The 22,239-nt window shown below is 27.2% G+C and overlaps 1 protein-coding gene across 1 annotated transcript in view; it reads right to left on the reverse strand.

Moving 5' to 3' along the window:
- Positions 1-22,239, reverse strand: part of LOC117173740 (B-cell receptor CD22-like) — a 114,000-nt gene that overhangs the window by 73,764 nt on the left and 17,997 nt on the right. Inside the window, exon 3 of the mRNA XM_033362381.1 lies at positions 5,673-5,805. Within this exon, the coding sequence (XP_033218272.1) occupies positions 5,673-5,805 (133 nt within the window). The remainder of the gene's footprint in view (positions 1-5,672; positions 5,806-22,239) is intronic.

Genomic DNA, 22,239 nt, shown 5'->3' on the forward strand with positions numbered 1-22,239 from the left:
GATAATTATAGTTTTAGGTAAAAAAATATACTATTTGGTTGAAAATTTAACAAGTTTGTTACAAAGTCATCCTTTTTGGGTAAAAATTTAACTGTTTTGTTGCGAATTCCTTTTTTGCGTTGAAAATTCAACTATTTTTGTAGATAATTAGCTTTTCCTTGAAAATTTTGCCTTTTTAGTTTGGAAATACATCCGTTTCATTACAACATTCATATTTTTTGTTTAATGATAAAAATACAAATGTTTGGTTGAAAATTAATCTTCTTTGTTGATGATTTTTTATTTATAATTCAGTTGTTTTTTGTCGAAATTTTGACTATTATATTATTCGTTAAAAAATCCTTATTTTCTGGTGAGAAATTTAACTTTTTGGTTGAAGTTTGAATCACTTTGTAAAAAAAAACAATTTGTGGAGGACTCATTATTTTAATCAAAAATTCGTTTTCGATTAGTTGAGACTCAATGATTTTAACTGAAAATTGAACTATTTTTTTGAAAACTTGTTTTTGAAAACTAAACACCTCTAGTTTAAAATTCATACATTTGAATAAAAAAATTCACTGTTTTGTTCAATATTCCTTTTTTTTTTTGTTTAAAAATTTTAATGTTTTTGCAGAAAATTTCCATGTTTTTTATTTAAAATTAAAAAATTTTTTTCGAAATATTTACTATTACTTTTTTTCTTTAAATCCTTATTTTTTGTGGGGAATTAAACTGCTTGGTTGAAGGTTCAACCACTTTGTTAAAGAAGTAATTTTTTTGTTGATGTTTCATAATTTTAGTTAAAATTAGTTTTTTTGTTGTTGCTAACTAACTAAATATTAATTATTTAAAATGAAAATCGGTCTATTTTGTTAGAAGACTGACAATTTGGTTAACAATTGATCTCTTTTAGGTGAAAATTCAAATAGTTGGGTAAAAGTCGAACTACTTTATTAACATTTTTTTGGTTAAAAGCTTATCTAGGTGACAATTTGTCTTTTCTGGTTCTACATTTTTTCTTAACAATGGATCTTTTTGATTGAAAAATTGTCATTTTGGTTTTAAAATTCATCTTGTTATGCAGACATTTAATTTTCTTGATAAAATAACAATGCTTTACTTTTTTGAATTAAGAGTTTGTATTTTTAGGTTAAAAATTTAAACATAGGGTTAAAAATTTAAGTATTTTTTGACAATCCAACTCTGATTGAAAATTACACTATTTGTTACAAATCGAGCTATTTTGTTTAAATTTCGAATATTCTCTTTAAAATTAAATTATTTGAAAACTGGAATGTATTTGAAAAAATCGAATGTTTCTCACCACCACTTCCTCTTTCCTACCCATTCATTCCACTCATCCTTCCCACCCCTATTTCTTCTTCCATATTGACGCTCCTATCACTTATTCGTCTTCCCTCGCCTATTTCCCCTTTACTTCGTAAGTATCGCTTCACCTAATTTTCATCCCCTCTCTTCACTTGTCATTCTTCCGCCGCCTCATTCCTCCTCTTACTTAACCACTATCCCTATCTATGTTTCTCCTTTCAAATTCCCCTCCAATATTTATGCTTTCATTACTTTCTCTCCCTCTTCTCAACTCACCCTGCTATCATTCCCCCTACTTTCCTCCTTTCCTCAATTCTCTCCCTGCACTTCCCTTGCTTTTCCGTACGTACAAACCTTCATAGATACTTTCCTAATTTTCCATATTTTCCATTACCCCGCTTCTTATTTACCCATCCATCCCAGCCCTACTTCCTCTTTTATATTTATGCACCAATCAATTCTCGCCTACTTCTCCTCTTCTCCATAATTATCACTTCACCTAATTCTGATCCCATTTCTCACCTGTCATACTATTTCATATTATTTCACCTTTTATTTAACTACTATCCCTATCTATGCTTCCCTTTCTTAAATTCTCCTATAACATTTACATTCCCATCACTTCTCCTTTCTTCAACTCTTGCTACTATTATTTTCATACTTTTTCTTCTCTTCCACACTCTCATGCCTGCTCTTTCCCTACTTCTCCGCTCGAATTAGCCGGCATAGGCCCTCCCCTACTCGCTCACTATTTTCCATCATCCCTCCTCTGACTCAGGGGCAGTCAAAGTGACGTTACACGTCGATTAATCTTTTCCAATTTATAGAATTTTATTTTGTAAAAAAGTACATATGGCAACGTTTTTAGTACATTTTCCGATGATGAATGTTTTTGGTAAAAAATTAATCTTTTTGTTTAAAAATTTATCTTTTTGGTTGAGAATTCTTGAATTTTATTAAAAATTCGTCTCATCTGGTAATAAATTAATATTTTTGTTCAAAAATTCTTCATTTTTAGTTGAAAAGTCAACTTTTAGTTAGAAAATTAATCTCTTTCTTTAAAAATTAAGAGTTTTAGTTGAAAATTCAACTTTTAGGTTCAGAATTCTTGAATTTTATTTAAAATTCATCTATTTGTTACTAAATTAATATTTTTGTTCAAAAATTCATCTTTTTTAGTTTAAAATTCAACTTTTAGGTAGAAAAATTATCTTTTTCTTTAAAAATTGATCTTTTTAGTTGAAAATTTAACAACTTGGTTTTAAAGTTGAACTACTTTCTTAAAAATTAAAAACAAACTTTTTTCTGGAAAATTTAACTTTTTAGTTGAAACTTCTTGCATTTTATTAAAAATTCGCCTTTTTCGTAGTAAATTAATCTTTTTGTTTAAAAATTAATGTTTTTTAGTTAAAAATTCAACTTTTTGTTTCAGATTTCTTGAATTAAATAAAAAATTCTTCTTTTTTGGTAATAAATTAATATTTTTGTTTAAAAATGCAAGCTTTTAATTGAAAATTCAACTTTTGGTTGAGAATTCTTGAATTTGGTTAAACATTATTTTTTCAGTAGATTATGAATCTTCGGTTAAAAATTTAACAACTAGGTTTTAAACTGGAACTACATACTTAAAAATGCATTTTTGGTTGATGATTCAAAATTTTAGTTAAAAATGCATCTCTTTGTGTGAAAATTAAACTGGTTTGTTCAAAATTAGTTTGTTTTTTTTTGGTTGAAAAATTACTTTGGTCATTGAAAATTGCCTGGACCGTTCCATTCCAAGTTGAACATTCAACTTTTTTGTGGAAAATTACATTTTTTTTCTGTAAAAAATTAATCTTTTTGCTTAGAAATTTAGCAATTAGGTTTTAAGGTTGATCTACTTTCTTAAAAATGCATTTTTTTGTGGCAGATTAAAAATTTTAATCCAAAATTCAAATCTTTGTTTTTATAAATTGAACTGTTTTGTTGAAAATTCATTCTTTTTGTCTGCAAAATTGTTTTAGTAATTGAAAATTACCTATTCCATTTGTTGTGAAAAATGTTCCTTTTTAAGTACAAATGCAACTTTTTGTTAAAATAGAACTATTTTTTTAAATTCGTTTCTGCTTTTTTTTGGAAAATTAAGCTAGTTTAATTGACAATTTAAATTTTGGGTTGAGAGTTCTTATATTTTGTTGGATATTCGTATTTTTTGGCATAAAATTAACTTTTTTCAAAATTTTATATTTCTAATTTGATAATTACATCGGTTTTTATTATTTATTTATTATTTGTAATTTTATTTTAAAGTTCAATGATTCAGTAAAACAATCAACTATTGGCGACTTGACTCGCTATAAACACACAAAAAATGTTTATAAACGTAAAATTGCTTTTACCTAAGGACTTCGTTACTTCGGAAGAAAGGGGGTCATAACCAAATCAGCGGTTGTTAACGATGGGGGTGGGGATCAAAAATTGCTCAAAATTGATAACGTCATTTAAGGATGATCCCTTACACATCCTTCCCATCCCTACTTATTCTTCCATATTTACACACCCATCACTTGTTCGCCTTCCCTCGTCTACTCTCCCACCCCACCATAACTATCACTTCACCGAATTCTCATCCCCTCCTCTCACTTAACATACTTCCCCTTCCTGATTCCTCGTTTTACTTAACCACCATCCATATCCATACTGTCCCTTTACAAATTCCCCTCCAATATTTGCACTCTAATTATTTCTTCTTCTTTCCTTCACTCTCCCTACTATCATTTCTAATTTTCCTTCTCCCCCCACTCCTATACCTGCGCTTTTCCTAATTCCTCGCCCGCACTAGCCTGCATAAGTCCCCCCCTACTTCCTCCATAATCCCTTACTATTTTCCATCACCCCTTCCTTTTTCTTACGCAATCTTCCCACCCCTACTCCCTCTTGCACATTGACGCTCCATTCGACTTCTCCTCATCCCCTCCCCTACTACCTGCACCCTATTCCATAAATGATCAAATTTGAAGATTTGATTTTTGACGCATGTATTCTTATAGGAAATTAGATGGCGCATCTTTTTTCTTTAAGGGAATAACTTGTATCTTTTATAGTTTTCGAGATAACCATAATAATGGTGATTTTTTCTGAATTCGATTTGCAATTAATTTTTGGTATCTCACTTGTCGTCACACTTACAGTTTTTGGAATTTTTTTATGATATTTGGTTACAATACTTTTCAAAGCATCCTTAGAATGTTGATAAGAGCAAAAATTTCATATAATTTTTTATAACAAACTGAAAAATTGTTTTTTTGGCCATTGCGAATTCAATTCCTTATAACCTTTGATCACTTCGTTTATCGAGCAAAGTTTAAGCAAATATAAACTTCCTTTGAAGTAGTTGTTCAGAAAACTATAAAGAAGTTTTTCGTGAAAATCTTTTTTACAAAAAAAAAGAATAGGTAAATAATTGCGAATGTCAAACTTGGAGCGCGCGACTCGTAACAATCCAAGTCTATTAGAGAGACGGAACAACTCGCAGTACCTACATTTGAGTCCGCCAGTGTGCCTGTCGCCTACAAGAGTTTATTTCGCGCGCTCCAAGTTTTGCATTCGCAGTTTTTTACCTATTCAGTTTTTTTGAAAAAAGGTTGCCTTGTTAAACTTTTTTATAGTTTTCTGAATAACCTCTCCATAGGAAGTTTTCAATTGCTCAAAGTTTGCTCGATAAACGAAGCGTTCGAAAAATATGAGGCATTGAATTTGCAGTGGTCTAAAAAATAATTTTTGATTTTGTTATAAATTATCATGTAAACTTTTCACTAATATCATAATTTGAAAATACTTTGGAGATTATCGTCTCCCAATTTCAGAAAAAATTCTAAAAATTTAGATGTGACGACGGGCGAGAGACCAAAATTTAATTACAAATCGACTTCAGAAAAAAAAGTCATTGTCATGGTTATCTCGAAATCTATAACAGATTAAACTTTTTCCTAAAAGGGAAAAAAGAATCATCTAATTTCCTATAAGTATGCATAAATCAAAAATCAAAAATTTCAAATTTCGATTTTTAGTTGCCAGAGACCAAACTCCCCTCAACTTTACCGAGTTTTGATTCATTCTGGTAACGGGGCGCTCAATTTCCCTTCCCCTTCCCAGCACTTCCCCTCTATTAATTTATTTATTCTCATGAGAATAAAAGGTTTTGCCGGGGGATAAAAAACCTTTAAAAATGCTATAGGAAGTTTTGTAGTCTATTTTTTTTTTTTAATTTGATGTTGGCATTTATTTTTTGTGAAGGAATAGGATCAGGTCTAGGACAAGTAATTGAAAAACGATACAATGTTGGGTTTACGAGTTTAATGGAAAACCGATAAACGATTTACCTGTAAATCGGCTTGACTGCGTCCTCGCGAAACCATAGCACCATGTAAACGCGATCTTCTCGCGTGGACGGTTCAATGTCACAAGGCAAAGATGCAGTGTGTCCCAGAACTACGCTCACTTCCGTGGAAGAGACTGTAAAAGAACATTTTTGTTAAAAATAATCAGATGACATAGCAGAAATGTTGTTTAAATTTCTATGAAAACTTTAAAAATGTCCTTTTAAAGTTTTATTTTATTTTTCTATTTTTTACTGATTTTGGATTTGGAATAATTTGTCTGCAGTTATAATTTATATGAATTCTTACGAAAACATAAATGAACTTCTATGAAAATTTCTTGAAATTGTTACCAATTCATTTCAAAGAAAACTGAAATGAATTTCTATAAAAATAAGTACAAAAATATCTATTAATTTCTACCACATTTTCATGCATTTTGAACTTGAAATATTTTTTTTCAGATGGGTCAGTATACGTTAGAAATAGCATGATAACTAGTCGTTCGATTTATATAAAACTTTGTGAAATTATAATGTTATATCAAATTTTTTGGATTATTAATATACAGAAAGTAATTCGTTTTGAAATTTTTACAAGAAAAAGTCCAAAAAAATATAAAAGTTGATATTTTAACTAAAAAGATTAAATTTCTTTTAAAAAATGTATTCTGAAAGCAAAATGAAGAATTTTCAACAAATAAATATTTTGCAATCGTGAAGGAAAAAAAATTTACCTGAATTATTAAGCCTTTAAGCTAAAGTATAGATTTTCTGTAAAAATATTAAATTCTCAATTTAAATAAAAATTAATTTTTAGAAAAAAATGTATTTTCAACAAAATAGTCTAATTTCTAAAAAAAATTAAAAAGAAGTTCAACTTTAATTCACGCAGTTGAATTTTCAATTCAAAATTATCACCTTTCAAGAAAATAGTCAAACTTTCAACCAAAGAGATGAATTTTCTACTAAAAACATGAATCTTCAAAAAAAATTGATTTCTAACAAAAATGATTTAATAACAATTTTAAACAGAATAGTTTAATCATCTAGCAAAAAAAAATAATTCGCAATCAAAAAGTTGCATTATTATCTAAAAAATATAAAATTTCTACTGAAACAGATGACTTTTTAAATCAAAAGGAATGAAATTTGAATATTCATCTACAAAATATTTTGGTTTGACTTTTCAATATCCAAATAATAAGAATAAAAATTTCAAAATAAAATTGTTGCATTTTTAACCAAATAGTTCCATTTTTATTAAATAAAGATGAAATTTATCGTAAAACAGATGAATTTTTAAATAAAAAAATCTTTGTTGAAAATTCATATATTTTGATGAATATTTGACTTTTTTGTAGTAAATTTACTTTGTGGGTTGAAATTTCAATAGTTGGGTTAAAATTTCATTTTTCTTGGTTGATGACTTATGAGTCTATTTAAACATTAACTTCTTTGCTTAAAAATTTAACTATTTTCATAAAAATTCCCTTTTTTATTAAAAATTAATTTTTTTGTTCAAAATTGATCATTTTGAGCACGTTTGACCTAAAATATTTTGTTATAATTAAGGCTTAGGTTTCTCTTATAAAGCTTGTTATAATAATCAATGGATTTTTTAAAACATTCTTACAATTTTCTTAAAATTCTGCAATTAAAAATATTAAGTTTTTTATATAAGATTTATATTAATTTAGATAACATAAATGATATTCCAAAAAACAAAAAAATTAATTTTAAATAAAAACAAATGAAATCGTCCCAAAAAGATAAATTTTTAACATAATAGATGAAAAAAATGAAATTAAAAAAATTAAACCAAGAAAGCCCCAAATGTATAAATAAAGAATTTAAAATTAGAAGTTAATCATTTATAAAAAAAATTGTAATTACAAAATTTTTTATTTTAGTTTTTGATTCTATTTTGTTAAAATACTAAATAAAACCGAAACCTTGGTTTCATTTTCAGGAATTCTGTACATTGAAATAGATTAATTCTCCACTAAGAAGATCAATTTTCTACTAAAGAAAACGAATTTTTTAACGAAATGAAGGAACTCTTGTCCATAACAGATAATTTTCAAAACAAAACTACGAATTTTCAACCAAATAGTTCAATTTTTAACTAAAAAATATTCCAGATATACAGATTTCAGATATGTTGAAAAAGTATTTTTTTATCTTACAGTTTAAGAGATATTTAGGACTTTTAAAAATTTGTAAAATATCTTTAAAACTGAGTCATATTATTCCTGAAATTTTAAAAAATCTTTCATAATTAAAAAATCGCCATTAAATCTTACAGGTTTTTTTTCGAAAATTCTAGAAATCTTTTGAAATGTTCTGAACTCTTGAAATTTTATTCAAAAATTAATTTATCAAAATAAAGTCATAAACAATTTCCCCAAGAATCTCAAAAAAAAAATTTTTATTTCTTTAAACCTCTGCAACTTTTAAAAAAGCTTCAACATTTTTCTGAAATTTTTAAATTATTCGAATTTTTCCAAAATTCTTTTTTTTAATTCTAAAAAAAAATTTTTTAATTATCTTAAAACCTTTTCGAGCCTGTTTTGACAATTTTATAAATCTTTTAAGATATTTTAAAGTCCTTTGAAATATTTTCTCTCAAAATTAATGTTTCAAAATAAAAAATCAGTTTAAATTATAAATTATAATATATATTAAGTTTATATTATAGACAATTTTTTATCATCGTGAAATCTTTTAAAAAGCTTAAAAAGCTTAAAAACGTTTATTTCAAATTATTCAAAAATGTACATTTTTTTAACTTATAAATCTTTTTTAAATTTAAAATTAATTTTGAATCTTTTTTAAACCTTTAAATTTGTATTAAAATCTGTCTAAAACTTACACGAACTTTTTATAAAACCTTGCAAGCTTGCTAATTAAAACTTTTGATTTCAAATCGCCCACATTCTTTTACGAAATCTTATGAATTAATTTTAAAGTGTCTTCAAATAATTGTCAATTTTTTCATAATATTTATTTTTAAAAATACACAATCAGTTTAAATTTTCCAATAAGTTTTAAGAATTTTTTTCATTCTCTTGAAACATTGAAATATTTTATAAAGCTTCTTTTTTCTAAATAGTCAAAAATCTATACATCTTGCTTTGTATATATAAGTGCTTGGCAACTATGTTCCATTAATTTTTATTATTATTGGATATATTATTTAAATTAACTTACATTTCTCATAAACCTTCATTTTGTAGACTTTTAATTTTTAAGCTATTTTATTTCATAAATCGTTAGTCGGGCAAGTGAATAACTAGAAACCAATTGTTCGGGACCAATTCTCTTGGGGGTTTTAAAATAACTCAAAAAGTTTTTAGACTTTTTTTCCATAAGAAAGGTTTTGCTCTTTTTCTACCAAAAAAAATAGTTTTTTGGTCGAAAGAAATAAAAAAATTTGAATATTTTATATTTGATATTTTTCATGATTTGCAATTATTAGCTAATTTTGACCCATAGCTTTTGTATAAAGTATCTCAGATAATAATGTGCACTTAAAATAAGTTAAGAATAGCTAATAATTGCCAATTATTCAAATAATTTTTATAACCAAATGGACATTTTGACCATTTTATGATGAAAAGGCTTGATTTTTTCTGAACCAATTTAAAATGTTTTACCTAAAACTTTTTGCCATCATTTTTTTCATGATGGCCAAAAAATGCTGATTATTTAAACATTTTTTATAAACAAATGCACATTTTGACCAATTTTTCATGAAAAGGCTTGATATTTCACGGAATCAATTTAACATGTTTTTTCTAAGAGTCCTTGCTATCATATTTTTTATAGTGATCACAATATGTGAATTATTTAAACAATTTCTATAAACAAATGTGCATGGTGACAATTTTTTTTATTAATAAGCTTGATTTTTGCGGAATTAATTCGAAACATCTTGTAAAAGAATCTATGCTATCTCATTTTTAATAGTGACAGAAAATGATAATTATTTAAACGATTTTCATAAACAAATAAGCATTTTTGTCCATCTACGGTAAAAAAATCCTTGCTGTCATATATCAGCTCACTATAAAAAAATATGACAGCAAGGTTTCTTTTTCAAAATATTTCGCATTGATTCCGATCAAAAAAATAAACCTATTCATGAAAAAATGGTCAAAATGTGTATTTGTTTATGTAAATCGTTTAAATAATTATCATTTTCTGTCACTATTAAAACAATGAGAGCATAGGTTTCTTTCAACAGGTTTCGAATTAATTTGGCAAAAAATTAAAACCTATTAATGAAAAAAAATGGTCAAAACGCGCATTTGTTCATAGAAATTGTTTAAATAATTAACATTTTTTAAACACTATAAAAAAGATGATAGCAAGAAGTCTTAGGAGAAACATTTTAGGTTGATACCGTAAAAAAATCAAGCCTTTTTATCATGAAATGGTCAAAATGTGCATTTGTTTATAAAAATTGTTTACATAATTAATATTTTTTGGTCACTATGAAAAACATGATAGCAAGGAGTCTTAGACTAAATATTTTAAGTTGATTCTGCAAAAAAGATCAAGCATTTTCATCAAAAAATGCGCAAAATGTGCATTTGTTTATAAAAATTGTTTACATAATTAACATTTTTTGGTCACCATGAAAAACATGATAGGAACGTACCTTATGCAGAATACTTTAAGTTGATTCCGCAAAAAAATCAAGCCTTTTCATCATAAAATGGTCAAAATGTGCATTTGTTTATCAAAATTGTTTACATAATTAACATTTTTTGGTCACTATGAAAAATATGACGGCAAGAAGTCTTAGGAAAAATATTTTAAGTTGATTCCCCCGCAAAAAATCAAGCCTTCTCATCAAAAAATTGTCTAAATACGCATTTGTTTATAAAAATTGTTTAAATAATTCGGAATCATTAGCAATTCTTAACTTATTGTGAGCACACATCATTATTTGAGATACTTGATACGAAAACTATAAGTCCAAATTAGCTAATCATTGCAAATCACGAAAAAATTACTTTTGTTAATTAATTTGTTTCTTACATTATTAAAAAATTGTTGTTTGTCTGACTCACTAGTAAATTATTTGTAATTAGTTTTTACATTGATTTATGACCTTTTTTAATGAATTTCAAAGTCCTAGAAGAAATGGTATCATGGAAAAGTTTAGCAACGAAAAGTAGTAAGTTTGTTGTTAAATAACAAATTTCCGTTAATTTGATAAATCGTTTCCATCGTTCATTCATGTACGTAATTTTTGTAAATTTATTCATGGAACAATCATCTAGCCAAAAACAATTTTTTTTAAAGTCAGTGTATTTTATTATTCAGTGAAAAGTCAAGAACTTACAAAAAAATTGCAAAAGTCAGGAAATTCCTATAACTTTCAATATGTGTCAAGCAGAATAAATTTGTATTTTTTCAATTCTAATTTTAAATTGTTTTATTCCGTTTATATAAGATTCTAGGTCAAAAATATTACATGTTTCGGATTCTGGTCTTTAATAAAAATTATTAATGGTCAGGGAAAACTATTCGACTGTTTTTCTTTTTAATTCAAATAGGTCGTAGAAAATTAGTTCGTTTAAAATTCATATTTTGGTGTTGAAAAGTGAAATAACTCTTTTTTGCACGAGAATTCAAAAACTGTTTTGAAAATTAATCTTGTGAATTTAAAAATTCATATATACTTTAGTAGAAACTGAGTTTTTCTTAGATAAAAATGCAATTACTTGGTTAAAAATTCGAAACATTTGTTAAAAATTATCCCTTTTAGTTAAAAATTCAACTGTTTTATTGAAAATTCAAGTATTTTTGTAGACTATTTACGTCTTATTTAAAACTCACAATTTTGTGTTAAAAAATCAAATAAAAATTTTTTTTGGATGAATATTCAACTTTTTTTAAATTTGTCTTTTAATTTAAAAAATTCCCCTATTTTAGTACAAACTGCATCTTTCTTGGATAAAAATGCAACTGATTGGTTGAAAATTCCATTTTTTTTTAATTTACGTTTTTAAAGTTGATATTTTGGTTTTGAAAAGTCAATTGAAATATTTTTTAGATAAAAATTCAAATTTATTTTAAATTTGTCTTTTTGATTTAAAAATTCATCTGTTTTTGCAGAAATTTCATCTTTCTTTGATAACAATGCAACTGCTTGGTTAAAAATTCGAAAGCTTTGTTAAAAAGTTATCCATTTTGGTTAAAAATGCAACTATTTTGTTGGAAATTCAAGTATTTTTTTTTAGAAAATTTGCTTCTTATTTAAAAATCATACTTTGATGTTGAAAAATATAATGAAACTTTTTTGTATGAAAATTCAACTATTTTTTGAAAATTTCTGTTTTTATTTAAAAAATTTATCAATTTTATTAGAAACTGCATCTCCTCAAATAAAATACAACTGTTTCGTTAAAAATTTAAAGATTATGGTAAAAACTCCTTCTTTTTGCATGAAAATTCAATCTTTTTTTTTAATTTTTGTGTTAAAAATCCATATTTTGGTTTTCAAAAGTCAACTGAAATCTTTTTTATGTAAAAATTCAACTTCTTTAAAATTTGTCTTTTTGATTCAAAGATGTACCTGTTTTACTAGAAAAGTTATCTTATTCTTGAATAAAAATGCAACTACTTGGTTCAAAATTCAACTATTCCATACAAAATTGATTCGTTTAGAGAAATGCAATAGTTTGGTCAAAAATACAAAATTTTTAATAAAAAGTCCTCCTTTTAGGTTAAAAATTCAACTATTTTTTTTATTGAAACTTGACTTGTTTAAAATTCATATTTTGGTGCTGAAACTAAACTGAAATTTTTTTAGTTAGAAATTCAACTTTTTTTAAAATTTGTCTTTTTGATTTAAAAATTCATCTGTTTTAATAGAAATATCATCTTTCTAGGATAAAAATGCTACTCCTTATTTAAAGATTCAACAATTCTGTTAAAAAGTCATCCCTTTTGGTTAAAAATTCTTCTGTTTTGTTAAAAATTTGTCTTTTCGGGTGAGAAATTCAAGTATGTTTATAGGAAATTTACTTCTTGTTTAAACATAATATTTTAATGTTAAAAAGTAAAATAAAAACTTTTTTGCATACAAATTTGACCAAATTAAAAAAAAATTCTTTTCGATTTAAAAATGTATATTTCATAGTAGATATTTCATCTTTCTGGGTAGAAAATGCAACTATTTGATTGAAAATTAATCTTCTCTGTTAGAGGATTAAACTAGTTTGTTTAAACCACTTTGTTAAGAAATCATTTTTTGTTGAAGATTCATATTTTTAGTTGAAAATTCATCTCTTTAGCTGAAAATTTAATTATTTCGTTAAAAATTATTTTTTTATCGTCGAAAATTCTATTTTTATACGGAAAATTCGCCTTTTGGCTTGAAAATTTAACAATGTAGGGTATTTTTTTCCTTTCATTACTGAAACATTTTTATTTGTTGAATATTCGTCTTTTTGGTTAAAAAATAAATTTAAAAAATGAAATTTCATCTTTCTTGGTTGAATTGTCAACTTTTATATTATTTATTGAGAATTGATTTCTTGAGATTGAAAATTTATTTATTTTTTGAAAAATGTATTTATTTTATTGAAGATTCAAGTATTTGGTTAAAAAGTCATCTTTTTATGGTAGAAAAGTCATTTTTTTGATTAAAATAAAAAGGTAAATTTCAAAATTTTTATCTTGTATCTGAAATATTGTTTTATTCCGTCTATAAAAGATCAGATCTTAAAAATATAACACGACTAAAATGCTGGTATTTGAATGTTAATGGTCAGGAAAAATAAAAAATTGTTCAAAGAAAAATCTGAGAATACTGAAAGTGAAATTTTCACCCTGTAAATATTTACTTAAGTACAACAAATTTGCATTAGTCTCAATTCCCATATCTTATTATTGCTGGAAACTATAATTTAATAATTTTAATTACAATTTTTTGGGGTTTTATCTTTATTTTTATTTTTTTTCATTGGTGTTTAAATTTTTAATATTACATTAATAATAAACTATTTCAAGAAATTAGCTATTTCCTAGATTTAATTAAATGAAAAAGGGGTTTTCCTGCTCTACAATTTTCGAATCACTCGAGTTGGTAAATAAAATTTTTTTCTTATTCACATGCCCACTAACGATGTATGAAATAAAATAACTTTAGTAATTTTTTTCCAACAAAAAGACAGATTGTACTAATTGGATGATAGTAAATACAAGAATTTATCATTCAAGAAGCACCTGTAATTTCTCATCTCCCCTTTCATTGAATTAAGAATAATAATAGAGAGTTGATTGAAATAGGGGGTGGGTATGAATAAGGTTTTATTAATGATATCCCTTGTTTTTCTGTGTGTATTTAATCTCGTTTAATCTCGCTTAATCTCGAAAACCTGTGTAACCAAATCGTGCTTAGTGGTTCTCCTTTCGGATTAAATTTACGGCTGGAAGTCGAGCGCAATTGCGATTAGAGGCTTTCATTAGTCGAATAAGCGTTGAGAAGTCAGACGCCGTGAATAGTGAGAGCGAGGCAGTATCAGTAGTAACTCCCGAATACCGTGAGACACAGATATAAAGCAAATATCAAGTTTCAGATTATTAGGGGTTCGGCAATGTCATGAGCAGACTATTTAATCGTACTTATCGTTTCGAGCTACCTTCGAGATACCACCTCTAAACCCCTAAACCATATATCTACCATACTATACCATATATATACATACAGTAGGGTGGTCCAAAAATACATAGCAAAATTTTTTTGGATGCTAGAGGGCAATGACCCCCCCCCCCCCTCAATTTTATTCCAAATCCAAAAAAAAGAAATTCTCTCATTTTTTATTTATTTTTTTTAACAGGTTTTGACTTGACTTTTCCCATGTAAAATTCATGGGAAAAATCACTTTTTTTAGTTTTTAGAATAATTGCTTTGAGTTTGAAAAAACGCGACAGAAAAGTATGGGGGCCTGTAGAGAATTATCCAAAGTAGAATTTAATCTATCAGACATATAGGTTTGACACACCTAACACACTCCCACGATTACCTGAAAACTACCCTTAAAACCAAAAATGTCAATTCTTCATGAAAACCACCTTTCGAACACTGTATTCTCGTCTTTTTTTTACTTAAAATTATTAATATTTCTTTAGTGGAATATTTAATAACATTGTTTGATTAATTTTTTTTTTAATTTTTGTAATATAATGTATTATTACCAAAAAAAATTTGTAGACTAATCGAATTTGTTTAAATAATTGAGAATTAAGGAACTAATGTTTATAAATATTCCACTAGACCAATAGTAATCATTTTTAGGAAAAAAAGAATTTTCAAACAAAAATTATTTAAACAAATTCAATTTGTTTAAACAATTAAAAATTAATGAACTAATTTTATCAAATATTCCACTATACTAATAGTAATAATTTTAAGGGAGCAAAATACATTTTAGGACAAAAATATTTTAACAAATTCCATTTGTTTAATGAAATGAGGGGGGGGGGGGGCTTTGACCTATAAAAAAAGCGTTTTCGTTTCACCCTAATATACAGGGTGTCACAAAACCTGATGGTGACCTTAGTTTTGATCTTGAGGATGACCTTCATGGTTATTTCGAGGTGAACATTTAAAAAAAATGGAAGCACCCCTTTTTAACACCGGCAATCAAAAGAATGGAAAATTTTACATTTAAATATGCACTTAGGTCATATGTTCAGGATGACCTTAAAGGTCACCCTAAGGTCATTTTCACTCAAACAGTGTTGGATGGCTATAAGAACAGCATTCTTGGAAAATATTCCATAGCGGTCAAACTTATGTAAGTATCACGCGTTGATGAGAGTCTAAACTTTGACCTTGACCCTGACACGGCGGCCCTTTGAACATCGCGAACGCTCAGGTCTGGTAAGTGAGGTAAATTTTTGGCGTTAACGCACAATATTACCTAAGGGTTTTCGAGGTCGCTAAGGCTGAATCTGTCTATGATGACTGTGACTTTTGTTAAACAAGGCACATGCAGTATTGACGTTCAACACGACCTTGACAATGGACTTGGAGATAACGTTACGGTCAATTACAGGTTTCCATTAAAAAGTAATTGACCTTAAAATGATCTCGAAGGTCATTGTAAAGGTCGTGTTGAACGTCACTACTACATGTGCCTTGTTGAACTTACTAACTTCGGTCATTAAAAAAAAAATTTTAAAGCTTCTCTTCCCAAAGGTAAGCAGACCTCGTATAAGCTTAAATGACTTTAAAGTGACTTTCATCATCGAATTCGACGAATGACCTAAATACATATTTTATAGTACGATTTCCCTTTATTTCGATTGCCGGCCACAAAATGAAGCTTTTCATTATAAAAAAACGTTGACCTTGAAATAACCATAAAGGTCATCAAGGTTATCCTCAAGGTCAAAACAAAAGTCACATTCATCACATACTGAATCAGCCTTAGCGACATCAAAAACCCTTTGGGTAATGTTTTTCGTTTACGCTCAAAATTGACCTCACGTACCCGACCTGAGCGGTCGTGATCTTCAAACGTGCACCAGGTCAGGGTGAAGGTCAAAGTTTAGACTCTCATCAACGCGCGAAACTTACATAAGTTTATGCGCTATGGAATATTTCCCAATAATGCTGTTCATATAGCAATTAAAATATTGTTACAGTTAAAATGACCTTATAGTGACCTTTAAGGTCATCCGGAACATATGACCTAAGTAGATATTTGAATGTAAAATTTTCAAATTTTCCGTTCTTTCGATTGCCGGTGTCAGAAAGGGGAGGTACCATTTAAAAAGAGTTGACCTTGAAACACCCATGAAGATCATCCTCAAGGTCAAAACTAAGGTACCAATCAGGTTCCTTATAAAAAGTTACTACGGGAATGACCTTGAGCTTTGTGAAAAATAGTTCACTTAAGAAGATACAAGCCTGTTCCGCTACTTTTCTGGCACCCTGTATAATTTTCCTGATTCTAATCAGATTCTAATTTAGCAAAATTTCGAGAGGTAAGAAATGTCAACAAATAGATAGTAATTCGAAAATTGAGTAAATGATAAAAATTAATACAAAAGTAAGCGCGCGCTAGCGCGCACACATAGTTCCATGAGTTGACGACGGACATGCGTCCACAGTGGGGAGGAAATGCACTTTTTTCGTTAAAAAATGTCCAGAGCCTTTAATTTTGGTCCGAGTTTGAAGTTTTTAAAATTAAAGTTCATTCAACTCTGAATAGCTTGACGCTCTGAGTTTTTGTCTCCTCTATTTGTTTATTAATAATTTTTCACTCAAAGTATTTTTCACGCTTTATTAACTGATTAGGTAAACTTTATTTTAATGTTAAAATTTTATATTGGTGTAGCAATGACATTTAATTACAAAACTAATTGCAAACTTTTTAATAACCATGGTTATTAACAATTCTTGTGGTAAAATATTAAAATTTGAGATTTTTTCAAATTATAATTACCTTCAATCGCCAGAACGACTTCAGGTATTGCTTACAATAATTTATATTTATTAATATTTCATAAAATATAAGGATTTCAATTTTTATAAAGAAACTCAACGTTTTGGCCCTTTCGCATAGAAAACAAAATTTTTTGCACTGGAAATAGTTTAAGCTGTTAGACGAATGACTGCTAGTCACAAAAATATTTGAGAAGCTAACGATAACCATTGTTATAAATAATTCTCGTGACAAAATATTCAAATTAAAGGTTTTATCCCATTTTAATTTTTCTTTAATCGCTAGAATGGCTGCGGATATTTCTAAAAAATGTATCTTTGATAATATTTAGTAGAGTATAACACTGAAATGTTTATAAACAATTTAGATAAACAAATTCTAAATGTTGGTTATATCGAAGATATATTATTTTCAGGAATATCTGTACCCCTTCTTGCCATCAAAGAAAATTTAAATTATATAAAACCTTGAGTTTAAGTATTGTGTCACAAGAATTTTTAATAGCAAAGTTTATGGTTAACTTCTCAAATAATTTTGTGACTAGCAGTCATTCGTCCAACGGCTTAAAAAATTTCCAGAGCAAATTTTTTTTTTATGCGAAAGGGCCAAAATTTTGAATTTGTTTATCTAATTTCCTTATACAAATTTAAATTGTTATATTTTATTGAGTATTATTAAATGTTTATTACTCTAAGAAATACCTGAAGTCGTTCTGGCGTTTAAAGGAAATTATAATTTGAAAAATCACAAATTTTAATATTTTGCCACAAGAATTGTTTATAAGAATGATGCAGAATAACCAAAAAATACAGCAAGATTTCAATAATTTTTAAAAATTAGAAGGTTAAGAAGGTTTGATAAGATTAAAAAACAAAAACAAAAAATTTGCGTTATATTCATGTGAAAATTTAAACTAATTTTTTATTTTGAAAATAAACTTTAGGAGAGAATTAAAAAAGGTTCATAAATAGAACAAACGACCTCCTAAACTTTCGTAAAGAGTTTAGAAGATTTAAAAAATGTTTTTAATTTGTTATATTGCAAAATAAAAACAAATAAAAAATCGAGTAAATTCAAGAAATATTTAGTAGAATTGGAAAGATTCTAAATGAATTTTAAACTTCAAAAGATTTTTATAAATGCAGATTTTCAAAGATTTCAAAACTCAACTTTAAGAGCTTTAAAATAATTTCGAAAGTTTTCAAGAGAATAAACTAATTTTCTTAAAATGTCTGAAAGAATTGAGAGGATTAAAAGGTATTTTTTTTAAATTTTGAGTGATTTGAAAATTTTGAGAATAATTCCAGTCAGTTAAAAATATTTTTGGGAATTTAAAACGTTTTAAATAGATTAGAAATATTTGAAAACTGGGAAACATTTTCGGAAATATTTCTTGATTTTTTTCCAACTTCTAAAAGTATTAAACATCTTTTAAAAATACTCGAATATTTCATAACATATCATAAAATCCTAACAAATAAAAAAATTTTTAATAAAAAAATAAAAGTAATTCCACGTAGAAAATCAAATTCTAACTATTCAAAATGGCGTCTCAAAGTTAAAAATTTTAGACGATATAGTAGTTTTTGCACATAAAAATCGATTTCTGACAAATTCACGTGAAAACTTGCAGAAGGGGATTTTGGAGGTCACTGATTACGAATTTGAGATCAAATTTGACAAATTGAAAATGGCGGCAAAATAAATAATTACGCGTATTGGTATGAAAATATATACTAAGGGGTTTTGGAGGTCCCTGATTACAAATCCGAGATCAAATTTGATAAATTCAAAATGGTGGCCAACAAAATTTAATTACGCTTATTGGTATGATAATGTATACTTAGGGGTTTTGGAGGCCGCTGATTACGAATCCAAGATCAAATTTGACATATTTATTCCACAATATTTTTTATGAGCAAGAAAATTTTTTAACCGACAACAAAAGTTTTTTGTTTTATTATTCCACTTTTTTATACAAACTTTTTGGATTCAATATTAAAAACTTATCGAATCTGACATCGGATTCGTAATCTGCGTCCTAAAAGACCCCAAAGGACATATTATCATTCACATACATGAAATTCAATTTTTTCCAACCGCCATTTTGGATCAGCCATTTTGAATTTTTCAAATCTGACGTTAGATTCGTCCTCAGCAACCCAAAATACACCTTATTATACATTATCTTACCAATACGTGTAATTAAAATTTTTGCAGCCATTTTGGATCCGTCATTTTGAATAGTTATAATTTGATTTTCTACGTGGAATGACTTGGTCACGAAAGGAAAAGATTTCGACATTTTATTAACTCTTTAAACTGTTATGCATTCGTTTAATTCTTGCGATATCACTTTATTTTTAAAAATATTTCTGAATTATTTTGAAATCTTTAGAATACCCTTCGACTTAGTTTAAACTCCTTTATATCTTTTAAATATTTTTAAATACTCACAAAGCACAGAAGAATCTGCAGTGCTTAAAATAAGTCACAGAGTTCAAAAGAATTGAAATATTTAAAAAAAAAGAAAATACAAAAGAATACAAAGAATTTAAAATATTTTAGATCATTTAAAAAAATTAAAAGAACTTAAAAGTTTTACAATTCAGACGAAGTCAGGGAATTCATAGAAATCAGAGAATTCAGATAATTCAGAAGAATTTAAAGAATTCGGAAGAATTCAGAGGATTCCAAAGAATTCACAGATTGCAAAATAATTTGAATTAATACACTGAATTCAAAAGAATTTAAATAATTTAACAAAAGTGGAGAGAATAAAAAGTAATTCATAGATAAAAAAATAATTAGGAGAATTTAAAAGTTATAATAGAATTTAGAATAATTCAGGAGAGTTCAGAGAATACAAAAGACTTGAAAAAATTCTGAACAATTGCAATTATAAATTACGAAAACAACAAAAATTTTAATAATTCAAAATATTTCAGAAAATTCAAAAGATATTAGAGAATTCAGAATAATTCAGGAGAGGTAAGACATTACAAAAGACTTGGAGAAATACAGAACAATAATGATGTTGTATAAACATTTCAAGGGATAAAAGAACTTTAAAATTTCTGTAGAATTCGTTTTAATTCTACAGAATTCGAAATATTAAAAAAAAAAGTTAGACTAATTCAACGTGTATTATAATGATTTCAAAATAATTTTAAAAAATTTAATTCAGCCATATCGTGGGAGTTCAACAAATTCCAAGCCGTTTAGAGAATTCAAACAATCTTAACCTCGAAATTAACTATAAAAAATAAATGAATAATTGCTTTTTAAATATCATCCCCATGGGTCTCATTCTGTGAGATGTGAGAAGTGAGATGATAATTAATTCATTTTAACAAACATTATTGTTTACAAAATTAATTATTACTCATAACTATCTTCTATTAGAGTAATGCCGAAAATTTTCAGACTTTTATAAAACTTTTCGCGTTTCTTTGATTTTACAGTTAGGAAAAAATAATAAATAATAATAATATTTAATAAATAAGGCTCTCAGTACCTACTTTATGGAAAATTTATATTTAATATTATCCACATATAAAATATAAAGCCTGTTTTAAATATCTGTTTTATTTCAAAAAAAATATATATAATAAAAATGAGAGAGATTGTTTATGAAATGATTCTCTCTATTCTTTATTGGTTTATGAATAGAAGGCAGAAGGAAAGTTGAAAATTTACGAAAAAACTGCAATATCCCAGGAGTTATCTAAGAGAAGATAGTTTTATACAATCATAAATTGTTTAAAGAATTATTATCGTTAATTTGCATTAATTATTACTTCACTAAATAAAAAGTGGACGAAAAGGTGACAATTTCAGGGGAAAACGTAAAATTATGACATCACATAGTTATAAACAATAATGATTAGTTTAAACAATAGTATTTGATAAATTTCATAAATTATAGAAAAAATGGAGTGGGACGATGGTCGTGGGGGCTAAAGCGTAGGCTATGGACCCACTCCGTCGGCTTGCGGGTTCAATTCCCGCCTCGCACTCTGAAAGAGCCTCGGCGGCCCATGCGGTAACACTATCCTAGCAAGGGAGAGTCGTGGGACCGGTACCTCTACAGAAAAAGGTTTTTTCTCTAAGTACTTAAGGCAGTTGCCCTTGGTGGTTCGAAAACCACCTTTAACCATAGGTTCCACTCCCACCACGAAGTAAGTGGGAGGGGGTGTATAGGAATAGGGAAGAAGGTGCAAGAAAAATGTTAACCCTTAGAGGACACATTAGAAGCTTCCATTCCAGCGTAGAAAATTATTTTAGTGGAATTGCATTAATTTATTAGCTCATTTTAAGTAAAAAGTTGAAAATTTTTGAAAAAACTGGAAATATCTAGCATTATTCAAGAAGAATATTATCCAAAAAATAAAAAATAAATTGTTTTGAATAATTTTTTTAACTTTAATTAATTATTACCTCCCTCTGATTAAAATACACAAAAAGTGGAAAATTGAAGGGAAAGCCGCAACTTTCTATCTGCTCTGTTCTAAGGGAATATTGTTACAAATAATAATTTATTGTTAAACAATTTATTTAAATTTTAAAGAACTTATTATTCGCGAAAAGTGATGTTTTATGTATCAGAAGGAAACAAACTTATGTGGGTGAAATTCAAAAAGTAATTTTTGATTAGTATTCTGTAGCTACTACTGTAAAGAGAGTCATTAATGGACAATGCAATGCACCTAATATTTACAATTATAAAAACAATTGACTAAAATGATATAATGTTATTTTTATTGTAGTTTCTGATAATAAAATAAATTTTTTAGGGTATTGCAGCCCTGGGCAGATATTTAAGAGGGGGGTAAGATAAGGGAGGGAAAGTAATAGGAAATGGGGATAGGGGAAGTTTAATGAGAGAGGGCAGAGAAAGTAGAGGGAGTGATGGGAAATGAGGAGTGTTCGAGTAGGGGAACTTAAGGGTGGAAAAGTAAGATAAATTAGTATAGGAAAAGTAGGGGAAATGGGAGAAAGGGAAGTAGGGGATATGAGGGAAAGGTAAGTAGTGGAAGAGAGGGAAATTGCAAAGGTGGAAAGTAGAGTGAGTGATGAGAAATGAGAGAAGAA

This window comes from Belonocnema kinseyi, chromosome 5 (assembly GCF_010883055.1).
Source record: "Belonocnema kinseyi isolate 2016_QV_RU_SX_M_011 chromosome 5, B_treatae_v1, whole genome shotgun sequence".
In the NCBI taxonomy this organism is placed as follows: domain Eukaryota; kingdom Metazoa; phylum Arthropoda; class Insecta; order Hymenoptera; family Cynipidae; genus Belonocnema; species Belonocnema kinseyi.